This window comes from Amphiprion ocellaris, chromosome 14 (assembly GCF_022539595.1).
Source record: "Amphiprion ocellaris isolate individual 3 ecotype Okinawa chromosome 14, ASM2253959v1, whole genome shotgun sequence".
Lineage (NCBI taxonomy): Eukaryota > Metazoa > Chordata > Actinopteri > Pomacentridae > Amphiprion > Amphiprion ocellaris.
The window spans coordinates 15,852,581-15,865,175 of record NC_072779.1 but is presented as its reverse complement, the minus strand read 5'-3'; the positions used below and the strand labels follow the sequence as shown (position 1 = coordinate 15,865,175).

General features: G+C 36.9%; 2 protein-coding genes across 2 annotated transcripts; both read left to right on the top strand.

Annotated features, from left to right (window-relative positions):
• The first annotated feature begins 2,954 nt into the window (after positions 1-2,954).
• LOC111579861 (ependymin-1-like) lies at positions 2,955-5,282 on the top strand. Its single transcript, XM_023287370.3, has 6 exons — positions 2,955-3,109; positions 3,984-4,015; positions 4,125-4,262; positions 4,352-4,538; positions 4,620-4,701; positions 4,817-5,282. Exons 1-6 carry the CDS (start codon positions 3,031-3,033, stop codon positions 4,941-4,943), a joined length of 645 nt encoding a protein of 214 aa, XP_023143138.2. The 5' UTR covers positions 2,955-3,030; the 3' UTR covers positions 4,944-5,282.
• Positions 5,283-9,293: 4,011 nt separating this feature from the next.
• Positions 9,294-10,936, top strand: LOC111579859 (ependymin-1-like). The gene is made up of 6 exons (XM_023287367.3): positions 9,294-9,444; positions 9,638-9,669; positions 9,779-9,916; positions 10,006-10,192; positions 10,274-10,355; positions 10,471-10,936. The coding sequence occupies exons 1-6, from the start codon at positions 9,366-9,368 to the stop codon at positions 10,595-10,597; spliced, it is 645 nt and encodes a 214-aa protein (XP_023143135.2). The 5' UTR covers positions 9,294-9,365; the 3' UTR covers positions 10,598-10,936.
• The last annotated feature ends 1,659 nt before the right edge of the window (positions 10,937-12,595 follow it).

Below are 12,595 nucleotides of genomic sequence, written 5' to 3'. Positions count from 1 at the left end.
ATTTACAAATTGCAGTTAATGTCTTCTTTGTAATTTTTACACTTTACGAAGTCATCCTGTGGGCCAGATTGGACCCTCTGGAGGGCTGGTTTTGGCCCGCGGGCCGTATGTTTGACATCCCTGGCTTAAACAATCTTTAGACATTTCCCTTCATTCAAACTTTGAGTTAAAATAAAACAAAGTCAAAAATTCAGCACTGACAAGAAGAAGTTGAAAGAATTTTAATAACAAAGCTCCTCCATCCTGCCTTAATTCAGTGAGTACAGTGTGAACAATCATGACACCAGCTCACAACACATTAATAATGATGTGAGCGATTTAAAAGTTGCACTAATGTTTCTGAGGATATTTATGAATGACTGCTTTATGTGTCTGCTTGCTTGTTGTTGTGTTCTCTCTTGTAAAGAGATCCTGATCTCAGTGAAACTTTCTGAATGATTTAAGCTTAACTTGCTCCCTAATTATGCTTTGACTGATAACATGATGCTATAATTAAATATACATAAAGAGACTAGCTAGAAAAAAAGGGCCTAAAGCCAGCTACTTATACCTGAAAACATGAAATGATAAGCACTTGTAGAGACTGAAAGACAATAAACTGGTGGGTGGGTGAAGTTCCTAAACAAGCTGACTTCCTCTAGAAAAAGAAAATGCTGAGCTCCGGTTGAACTGTCATGATGTGGTCAGCTGTGGGAAAGCAGTACATACAGAGAAGGGCTTCCCTCATTCTCATTATCCCCTCCCCTGGCTTCCCTGCATACAGTAATGTCGAAAGTTTGTGGTTTTAGGGATCCCTTCGTGTTGCGTTATAAATTTCCATTCCATTCCGTTTTCAATTTTAAGTCTTTTTTTCAAAAAACAGCATCAGATACTGCGCTGTAGCTCAGTTCTCTTATTCAGTTTATCATAAATGAAGTACATTTTAAATCACGTGTTTTTGACTAAAATGGTGCTGTGTCATTTAGGTATTTTCCAAATCAGATACTTATAGAGCTACAGCTAAAGTAGAAACAGCAATCAGTGAATGATGCATAATAGATTTAGTAAAGATTTAAGAAAGACAACATTTTTTGACTGTCTACTTTTTGTGTCCTCACTTGTTTGAAGCAGTCAAATCAGTTGATCTGAAAATAATACACGCTGACCAAATTGCATTCAGAGTAAAAGATAATTAATTTACTAAACTGGGGAATGTTATAAGAAAGAAAGAAAGAAAGAAAAAATTCATTCATTTTGCATATAAAAGATAAAGACAGTCATAAAGGATCATGTGGTTAAGGCAAACCAACACCCCAACATTTAAGATTTAACATCATTCTAAAATTATTTAACAATGTTTTGAAGTTCAGTGCTATGGGTAAAAACAGCTTTCTGATGTAAATATATGCTATATTTCTAATGTGTGTGTCTGTGTGTGCAAATCCCAACCACATATATATAGGATTAGTCGACTGTTGAACAGTGTGTTCGTCCAAAACAACAAAAGACAGCTGCACAAAGTGTAGTTGTAACAATAACACATTTCTGGCCTGACTTATGCAGTTGATCTGGTCTAAACACCCCAGGCTTCTATTTAGCTTGGATCCCTTGTGCAAAAGAATGACAAAGAGTGTTTTTCACTCGGTCTTGTTCAGTTTTCACTGCTGACCAACACTTTTCAGTCTGTCATGCACCTCTGTGCTGATCAAGGACTCCTGTTAGAAGGACTGCACAAGTTAAAATTTTTTGAAACAATCCTCACTTTTTTACAGAAATAACGGGCGTCCTGGTAGCTCAGCTGGTTGAGGGAGACCCATAACGAGGGGATTTAGTCCTTTTCCCACAGCAAAAAGGATGTTATCAACTAACTAGCCAATACATTGCTAAGGTAACCCTTAAATGCTGTTAACTGTAATTTAGTACTGATAAAAATATCAAATTCTTGTAAAGCCGCTTGAAAGGTTATGACATTTGTCATTTAGATAATTAAGCTTCAAACACTGATGAAAGCTGATTAATTAAAAAAAACAAACAAAAAAAAAACAAGGTGACTATGATATTAGTTATGCTACACAAAGGCAAGCTGTAATATTGTGGTAAGGTTGATGCTGAACTGATTCTGAAGAAGAAAAATGATAAAGAAAACCACAAGTTGACAGAATTAGTTCCTTCAGTTTGTTACATATGAAACCCCGGATCTATATGTGTGTATTTAGCAAATTTAAAAAAAGCCAATTTTCACTTGAGGGAGATCAACTTAGTCTTCTGCAGGTTTGAGTCAAATTACAAGTTACTGAATACAAATTACATACCAAGTTCTGTAATGAATAACACAGTCCAATGGATTGAAAAAAAAATATATAGTTTAAGCAGTTTTGATTTTGGTTCAGAAACAAACACAGAGATAATTAGATTCCAATCTTTATTCTGACTAAGAGAAAATTGCATTAAATTTGGTTTACTTGTAATTATACAGTTATAGTCTCATGAATTTAAATGATTTCAGGATTGCATCATGTGTGCTCCTTTGGCTTCCCAGCCATTATGACTAATGAGGAAGGGTTTTTTTAAGGTCGGAACGGTACCTTAAAAGTCAATCCACTTTCATTGCTAAACAGAGAGTCTTAGTCAATGATAGGTTTCAGTTTCTGACAGATACAAGCTGATCCTCTGACTGGTCTCACCTCGACTTTACCTCACCAAGACTGAAGTACAGGCCTGCAAACCTTCTGACCATGTCTGCCTTGATTAACCTCCTTCTCGCTCCACCTCTTGTTTGCAAAATGTGCCTTTGACAGTGTGGTGCAGGCATCATAAGACAGCTGCATCACCACAAAAAATAGGTTTGTTGGGAAAATGTCCTTGATGGGGTCAACACTTGCAGAGACAGGGGCTAAAATGTTTACACAGCTTGAAGAGTTAAGCAAGAGTTGTTGTTCCTGTCATTCTCTGGTCCTATAAAAGTAGCTGCAACTTCACTGACGGTCAGATGCGCTTATAGTTGCTTTTTGCCATCTCTAACATCATTGTGACTCCTTTTGGACAAGGAAAATGTATGCAGCTGTTATCCTTTTGGTCTTCATGTGCCTGACTGCCACTACTCATGCAGATCATCATCATCACCCCTGTCGTAAGAATTTGTTGCTCCACTATTTTTTACTCTTTTTGGGGTCTGATTTAATTTTTTCCATGTGTTCTGCATTTTTAAAGATTTGCTTGTTGAGTCAGTGTACAGAAAACAAATCTATGGTTAGGCTATATTACAATTAAATATATTGAATATATTGAATTTAAAATTTTATCAGTCTGTGATGGCAAACGCCATGTTCTTTGCTGTGATGTGCTGGGGTGCAGGCATCAAGGCGAAGGATGTCAGCAGACTGAATAAACTGATCAGAAAAGCTCCATCTGTTGTTGGCTGTCAGTTGGTCACCCTGGAGGAGGTGGTGGAGCAGAGGATGTTGACCCAACTGCTGGCCATCATGGACAACACCTCCCACCCCCTCCAGGAAACTGTGGACAAACTGAGGAGCAGCTTCAGCAACAGACTGATACAACCCTGCTGCTCCAAGGAGTGGTATGGGAGATCATTCCTCCCCACAACAATAACACTTTTCAATGTGTCTGTGTCTGGCAGATCACAAAAAGACTTCATCACTTTGCCTGCTGATGAAACCACTTTGCATACCGGACACTTTACATTCTAAACGTCGTTCATTACATTTGTGAACTCATCTGTATCTACTTATGTTATTTGCACATTTTTGTATCACTCTTGTACATTCTGTTGATTTTTTTCTATATTACATTTTATCATATTTTATCTTATCTTACTTTCACTTTATCCCCTACCCTGATATTCTGTATTGTCTTATTGTTTACTCATGTACTGAATATCTGTATGCTGTAATAGCTTCATTTCCCTCCAGGGATCAATAAAGTCAGTCTAAATCTAAATGTTAATGTCTGTACTGGCCTGTCTAACTGACGTTGTTCTCTTTCAGATTCACCCAACATGACAGGATTCATGACTGTGGTGAGTCTTTTTTTTGTCGTTCAAGACTAACTCTTCATGAAATCCCCTTAAAGCATTTTAAAACGCCGCATTAAAACCTCTCTCTTTCTCTTTGAATGTGTGAAACCAGATGAACCTAAAGGGTGAAGTGAGAGCAATCGGTGCATTCACATATGATTCAACGGCAAAGAAACTGCGGTTCAGATCAAATGATAGCACCCCCATCAACACTTCACTACATCTGGATCTGCTGGTGTTTTTTGAAGAGGTAACTGATTTCTTCCTTCTCTGAAAAGAAAACGTCACTCAAAGCCATTTTCGTATCTTGACATGTGGATCTGTGTCTGCATCTTGCAGGGGATCCTCTATGAGATTGACAGCAAAAACCAGAGCTGTGAGAAGAAAAAGCTGCAATGCAACCTGCACCCTCTAGATATTCCCGATGACGCCACATTCATGTCCACCATGACTTTTGGGAATCCATCCGTTGAAGGAGAGGGAATAAAACTCAACCTGTGGACAGGGTCAATGGCAGACACCAAAGGTGGGAGAGATGCAATGAAAATGATACACAAACCTTTTTGTGATGTGGTTGTTATTATAAGTTGAATGTTCTCTTTTTCAGGCAAATATACAATGAGTGCAACTATGGGATGTTTGCCTCTGAGCGCCCTCTATTACACTGGGTCCACAACGTTCTTTGTCAGGTTTTTATTTTTCACTGCTTTTAACACTTGATAGTACATATTGAATGCACAGACACAGGATGTAATGAATGCTCTGAAATAATCTCCATGTCATTTTTGTATCACTTCCTCACAGCCACGTGGACATTGAAAGCGAGATCAAGGACCCTGAGCTCCTCCTGGTACCTTCCTTTTGTCAGGGACTGCCTGTGGAGGTGACACCAGAGGGGACAGTAAACAGTTTCCTCAGTGAGTTCATGTAGAAGAAGCCTCACCAGCAGAAACTTAAACCCCGATCCAAGCACGGCCAGCCACAACTATAGACTTTTCTCTCCTTTTCACGTCACTCAAGTTTTTAACTTGTGACACTGCACTACATCACATCTGTTTCCATCACATCTTCCCTATTACATCCTTATGAAGATATGGCTTTGAACAGCTCATATATATGTATACATACATTTGGATGTAAAAATCAAAAAAGCAAAAGATCCAATATGGATTATAGAATTAGACATAATCACTAACAGTCAGTGGCTTTTCAAGTTGGTACTGCCTACAAAACCTGTAAGATATGATTAAAGGAACAATAAAATGTCAAAGCTGTCAAAAGTTTCTTTCTTTCATCCATGATGATTTCTTTGTGATGTTTTAGAACTTTTGGATGAGAAAGTTCTGCAGCAAATCATTTCATAAACGTGCTGAAAGCTGAACCAACTAGAGGGCAAAAACTAGCTGCTGAGCTTGAAACTGATGCTCCACTAAAACATCACCCCGAACTATTGCTGCTTTGTCCAAAAAATATTATTGGAATAATTCCATTCTGAAGAAGAATAATGCTATAGAAAGTTCCACCCTGCAAGATAACAGGATCGGTTCTTTAGGTTTGTTACATATGAAACCTTGGAAATCTCAATCTACATTTTTGAGACTGTCATCAGTACACTTGCAATTTTAAGGTGGAAAAGCTCGAGAAAAGTGTTGATAGCTTATTTCAGTCATAGTGCGTCTTTTAGCACATAAAAAACATCATATGGACAAATTAACAAGGTTAAAACTTGATTTCCAACTCAGCCTTGTGCAGGGTTTGGTCAAATTGCTTTGAAATGTAGTCAGTTACTGTATACAACTTACATGGCATTTTTAAAACTAGCTACATTATCTATTGGCTTACAAAAAATAGTGCCATTTAATTTTAATAGTTTTGGATAGTTCAAACTCAAATACAAGACAAATTGCACCGTCTACTAAAACAGATGGACACAGTCACAAAAGTGTGAGGTCCACCATCATACCTTTTTCTCTGTACATATCTGTAAAGACTTCAGTGTAAATAAAATGCATTTTGCATATTCTATATTTACGGTCGCTCAAATCAAATGACCTGCACCAAAACACAACAACATGTAATCCTTGACATGTAGCAATTGCACATTTTTTGAAATCTAATCTGTGGTGATTATGGTAACCTTTTGTATTTTGAATGTCATTCCCAATAACATTACAACCCAACCCTGGTCTAGTGTTGATAAAAATGTAATCATTATTAAAATCAGTACATTTTGATTGGTAGCCGTGAGATTATTGCCATCACCAATAGTTGCATTAATATGAGTATTTTGGTTTGGGGGTCAGTTTATAATGTGAGGTACAGTCACAACAGTGTCAAGGCTGCCATGATACTACAGTAACACTTCCAGTACAAAGAGCTCAGCAACCAAAATGTAGCGACATAAAGCCGATAATGAGAAACAATCAATGAATTGTCATTTTCAGTGCACTCAAGTGGTTGAGAAACTACAACACCCTCTTTTCAGAGCCAATAAAAATCATTCCAATTATTATGTTTATTCTTATTATCAGTTTCCTTTCAGATATGTAGGTGCTGACATTGTTGGTAAAAATCTTTAGGACATAATCAGCAACATATCAGTTGTATATCATGTTGTAGTATAGCTGTACTTGCAGTGATTATCAATAATCAGTGAATCAAGTGTGCTGCTGCTGGCCAGCAGGGCTTTGAAACGTGGGCTGAGACAGCAGCTAGGTTTATTCAGCTGACAGGAATGAGTGAGGATGTTAGTCACAATTTCTACTGAAGTGATCAGTGTCGAACGGTAGTGATGCCATGGCTTATATCTGTGAAAACCTGAAACTAAAGTTCTGCATAATGATTTTTATTATCCGTGAATTAAACATGTTTGTATTCATCTATAGGCAAATATTGAGGCCTCTGACATCAGCAGCATTCGATGTGCTGCAAATGTGGCAAGCCAAGTTTCTTTTTTTTTGGTATTTTGAGATGCCAAAATAGATAAAATAGCACAGAATAAAGAAATACTGTATTAATAATGCTAACCCGATTCTGAGTGTTCCGAAAACCAAAGTTCACTCTGCAGAATATCAGCATTCTAAAATACCTCATTTCTTCTGTAGAAATTATTTAAAGAAAAAGAAAGGTGGGATTTTTCTGCCCAACTGAAAACACTCCCACGTGGTCACAGTCTTAAAAAACGTGCTCCATTCATATTTGCAGTTTCACTACACAAAATCTGCACTAGTTTCTTTCAGCTTGCTTTCTACTCATAGCTCAGATCTGGTTATTAAACTTCATTTTAGCATGTATACACTTTCAATTTTGACTTGGACTTGACCAATGCAGTGCCTATTTACAAACACTGAGTCAAAGTGTTGGTGTCAGAGGTGGTAGTTGATGATGAAGCACTATCCACAGACAAAACTCTAGACAGGTCTAGGGCAGAGCACAGCGTCGGCATAGAAACATGTCAGCTACAGTGGTGGTCAGCTCACACAGGTGCCCATGCTAAGCTGGCCCATATTGTACAAGGGTTCCTGGCTTCACCTGCTTCAACAGCGCCATGCGAGAGACTGTTTCCTTTGGTAGGCCACACTGTGCAGAAAAAAGGTCAGCTTTGACATCTGAAAATGTTAACACGCTTGTGTGCCTGAGCAACTGGTTAAAAGAAAAGCAACCTTCATGAACTGTTTGACTGAAGTCATGTAGCGTAAGTTAACACTGTTTTGAGTGATATTATTCAGCACGGAGTGTAAAAACAGACTGTTCAGTTTGTCTCTTCCAAGCCATTATGGCATTCAGTTTCATAGGCTTATTCACTGTAGCATTCGTTTGGGTCAGATGATACTTTGCAAACATTTTACAGCCTGAACATTACCTTTGTAGCAGACATTACCTTGTAACTGTTCTGGTAATGAAGTTCATTATGTTGGGGGCAATACTAAGCACTCCTTCAGACTTTTTTTTATTCTGCAATTTGAGAGGCTAATTTAGGGATGAAGCTGAAATGTTTTAATACAAATTTAAAAATCTGATCCCTCCAAGCAGTTTGTCAAGCATTTTTTCCCAAAATACAAGTAAATAATAGTATTTTAAACTTGTGATTCATCATGATTAATCACAGCATATTACTGTGACTAATTCATTTAATTTTTGACAGCACTAACTGATGTATGAAAATATCAAATTCTTGTAAAGTCACTTGAAATGTTATGACATTTGTCATTTAGATAATTTAGCTTCAAACACTGGTGAAAGCTGATTAATAAAAAATCAAGGTAACGATGATATTAGTTACAAAAGTATTCTACGCTACACAAAGGCAAGCTGTATCATTGTAGTAAGGCTGATGCAGAACTCATTCTGAAGAAGAAAAATGATACAGAGAATCCCAGCCTGAAAGTTGACAGAAGTGGTTCCTTCAGTTTGTTTCATATGAAATCCTGGATCCATGCTTTGAGACTATCATCGGTACACTTCAGCTTCAAAGTGGAAATGCTCAGACATGCTGTTGGAATGTATGGGACATGGTAACACATAAAAAAAAAATACATTTTCACTTGAGGGAGATAAATTCAGCCTTGTGCAGGTTTAGGTCAAATTACAAGTTACTGAATACAAATTACATACCAAGTTCTGTCATGAATAACACAGTCCAATGGATTGAAAAAAATATATATAGTTTAAGCAGTTTTGATTTTGGTTCAGAAACAAACACAGAGATAATTAGATTCCAATCTTTATTCTGACTAAGAGAAAATTGCATTAAATTTGGTTTACTTGTAATTATACAGTTATAGTCTCATGAATTTAAATGATTTCAGGATTGCATCATGTGTGCTCCTTTGGCTTCCCAGCCATTATGACTAATGAGGAAGGGTTTTTTTAAGGTCGGAACGGTACCTTAAAAGTCAATCCACTTTCATTGCTAAACAGAGAGTCTTAGTCAATGATAGGTTTCAGTTTCTGACAGATACAAGCTGATCCTCTGACTGGTCTCACCTCGACTTTACCTCACCAAGACTGAAGTACAGGCCTGCAAACCTTCTGACCATGTCTGCCTTGATTAACCTCCTTCTCGCTCCACCTCTTGTTTGCAAAATGTGCCTTTGACAGTGTGGTGCAGGCATCATAAGACAGCTGCATCACCACAAAAAATAGGTTTGTTGGGAAAATGTCCTTGATGGGGTCAACACTTGCAGAGACAGGGGCTAAAATGTTTACACAGCTTGAAGAGTTAAGCAAGAGTTGTTGTTCCTGTCATTCTCTGGTCCTATAAAAGCAGCTGCAACTTCACTGACGGTCAGATGCGCTTATAGTTGCTTTTTGCCATCTCTAACATCATTGTGACTCCCTTTGGACAAGGAAAATGTATGCAGCTGTTATCCTTTTGGTCTTCATGTGCCTGACTGCCACTACTCATGCAGATCATCATCATCACCCCTGTCGTAAGAATTTGTTGCTCCACTATTTTTTAAATTCTTTTTGGGGTCTGATTTAATTTTTTCCATGTGTTCTGCATTTTTAAAACTTTGCTTGTTGAGTCAGTGTACAGAAAACAAATCTATGGTTAGGCTATATTACAATTAAATGTATTTAATGTCTGTACTGGCCTGTCTAACTGACATTGTTCTCTTTCAGATTCACCCAACATGACAGGATTCATGACTGTGGTGAGTCTTTTTTTTGTCGTTCAAGACTAACTCTTCATGAAATCCCCTTAAAGCATTTTAAAACACCGCATTAAAACCTCTCTCTTTCTCTTTGAATGTGTGAAACCAGATGAACCTAAAGGGTGAAGTGAGAGCAATCGGTGCATTCACATATGATTCAACGGCAAAGAAACTGCGGTTCAGATCAAATGATAGCACCCCCATCAACACTTCACTACATCTGGATCTGCTGGTGTTTTTTGAAGAGGTAACTGATTTCTTCCTTCTCTGAAAAGAAAACGTCACTCAAAGCCATTTTCGTATCTTGACATGTGGATCTGTGTCTTCATCTTGCAGGGGATCCTCTATGAGATTGACAGCAAAAACCAGAGCTGTGAGAAGAAAAAGCTGCAATGCAACCTGCACCCTCTAGATATTCCCGATGACGCCACATTCATGTCCACCATGACTTTTGGGAATCCATCCGTTGAAGGAGAGGGAATAAAACTCAACCTGTGGACAGGGTCAATGGCAGACACCAAAGGTGGGAGAGATGCAATGAAAATGATACACAAACCTTTTTGTGATGTGGTTGTTATTATAAGTTGAATGTTCTCTTTTTCAGGCAAATATACAATGAGTGCAACTATGGGATGTTTGCCTCTGAGCGCCCTCTATTACACTGGGTCCACAACGTTCTTTGTCAGGTTTTTATTTTTCACTGCTTTTAACACTTGATAGTACATATTGAATGCACAGACACAGGATGTAATGAATGCTCTGAAATAATCTCCATGTCATTTTTGTATCACTTCCTCACAGCCACGTGGACATTGAAAGCGAGATCAAGGACCCTGAGCTCCTCCTGGTACCTTCCTTTTGTCAGGGACTGCCTGTGGAGGTGACACCAGAGGGGACAGTAAACAGTTTCCTCAGTGAGTTCATGTAGAAGAAGCCTCACCAGCAGAAACTTAAACCCCGATCCAAGCACGGCCAGCCACAACTATAGACTTTTCTCTCCTTTTCACGTCACTCAAGTTTTTAACTTGTGACACTGCACTACATCACATCTGTTTCCATCACATCTTCCCTATTACATCCTTATGAAGATATGGCTTTGAACAGCTCATATATATCTATACATACATTTGGATGTAAAAATCAAAAAAGCAAAAGATCCAATATGGATTATAGAATTAGACATAATCACTAACAGTCAGTGGCTTTTCAAGTTGGTACTGCCTACAAAACCTATAAGATATGATTAAAGGAACAATAAAATGTCAAAGCTGTCAAAAGTTTCTTTCTTTCATCCATGATGATTTCTTTGTGATGTTGTAGATGTTTTGGATGAGAAAGTTCTGCAGCTAATCATTTCATAAACGTGCTGAAAGTTGAACCAACTAGAGGGCAAAAACTAGCTGCTGAGCTTGAAACTGATGCTCCACTAATTGAACAGCTCAACCATGCTGTTGACAGTTTATTTCACTCATAGCCTGTCTTTCAGCACATAAAAAAACATCATATGGATAAATTAACAAGGTTAAAACTTGATTTCCAACTCAGTCTTGTGCAGGGTTTCGTCATATTGATTTGAAATGTAATCAGTGACTGCATACAAATTACATGCCATTTAAAAAAGAAGAAAACTAGTTACACTATCTATTGGCTTATAAAAATAGTGTAATATCATTGTTTTACAGATATTTGGTAATATTTTCACCATTTATTCAATTTTTGAACGTCACAATATTCTACCATTTTTCCATATATTTTTTTCTGGCAGCAAAGATGCCAGAAAAAAACATATATATATATATATATATATATATATATATATATATATATATATATATATATATATATATATATATATATATATATATATATATATATATATATATATATATATATATATATATATATATATATATAAATAAATATATATATATATGTATATATATATTTATTTATATATATATATATATATATATATATATATATATATATATATATATATATATATATTTACACTTTTTGACACTTTCATTTATGTTTAAACAGTGTGTCTTCATTTTATGTTTATTCAATTTACACAGACTTATTTTTTAACTTAGTTTTCATAACTAGTGCTGGTTCAGTATTCTTTGTGTTGTTAATCTGAACTAGCTTTTAATGGTAAATAAAATGTGAGGCAACACTGATAACACTGTGATTCTTTTGGTGAGTGACAAACATGTCAACTCAGCAAGAACACTGTTTCACCAACAACATATGATGCAACTGGAATAAATGACGAAAATGAAAATGAAAAGGAAGCTATGGTTCTTTTTCCTACTGGTGAATCTCGACAGAGTCAGGAAACCTGAAAGAAACTGAACACGCACAAAGTGGTCTGCTGGACAAGTCTGTAATCTGTAGTTAGGAGATCAGGACTCACAGGCATTTTTGTGTGTGTGCAAGACCTTAAAAAAGGAGATGGTGGTGGAAATATCTATCTATCTATCTATCTATCTATCTATCTATCTATCTATCTATCTATCTATCTATCTATCTATCTATCTATCTATCTATCTATCTATCTATCTATCTATCTATCTATCTATCTATCTATCTATCTATCTATCTATCTATCTATCTACAAGAGGGCAACTTGATGTTAACCTTAAAATCCACTGAGTAAATCCATATGGAAAGTTTGACCTTTTACTGTTTCTCTTCACTAAAGGACTGATTGTGTGGAAATGCTAACAGAGCATTTATTCCTGCTGTCATACACCTTGTGGTTCAGCCAGTGTGTAGCAGCAAAGAGTTCTATTTCGTAAAAGTATGCACAATAGTTCTACTTGCATTGATTATCAATATTCAGTGAATCAAGTGTGTCGCTGCCAGCCAGCCAGGCTGCAAAGTTCCAGCTGAGACAGCAGTTAGGTTTATTCAGCTGACA

Bases quoted from the DNA above. Each gene is read 5' to 3' on its own strand.
- LOC111579859 (XM_023287367.3), top strand. From the start codon at position 9,366: ATGTATGCAGCTGTTATCCTTTTGGTCTTCATGTGCCTGACTGCCACT. The intron at 9,917-10,005 runs GTAACTGATTTC...TTCATCTTGCAG, and splicing joins TGCTGGTGTTTTTTGAAGAG to GGGATCCTCTATGAGATTGA. The intron at 10,193-10,273 runs GTGGGAGAGATG...TCTCTTTTTCAG, and splicing joins GTCAATGGCAGACACCAAAG to GCAAATATACAATGAGTGCA.
- LOC111579861 (XM_023287370.3), top strand. From the start codon at position 3,031: ATGTATGCAGCTGTTATCCTTTTGGTCTTCATGTGCCTGACTGCCACT. The intron at 4,263-4,351 runs GTAACTGATTTC...TGCATCTTGCAG, and splicing joins TGCTGGTGTTTTTTGAAGAG to GGGATCCTCTATGAGATTGA. The intron at 4,702-4,816 runs GTTTTTATTTTT...ACTTCCTCACAG, and splicing joins TCCACAACGTTCTTTGTCAG to CCACGTGGACATTGAAAGCG.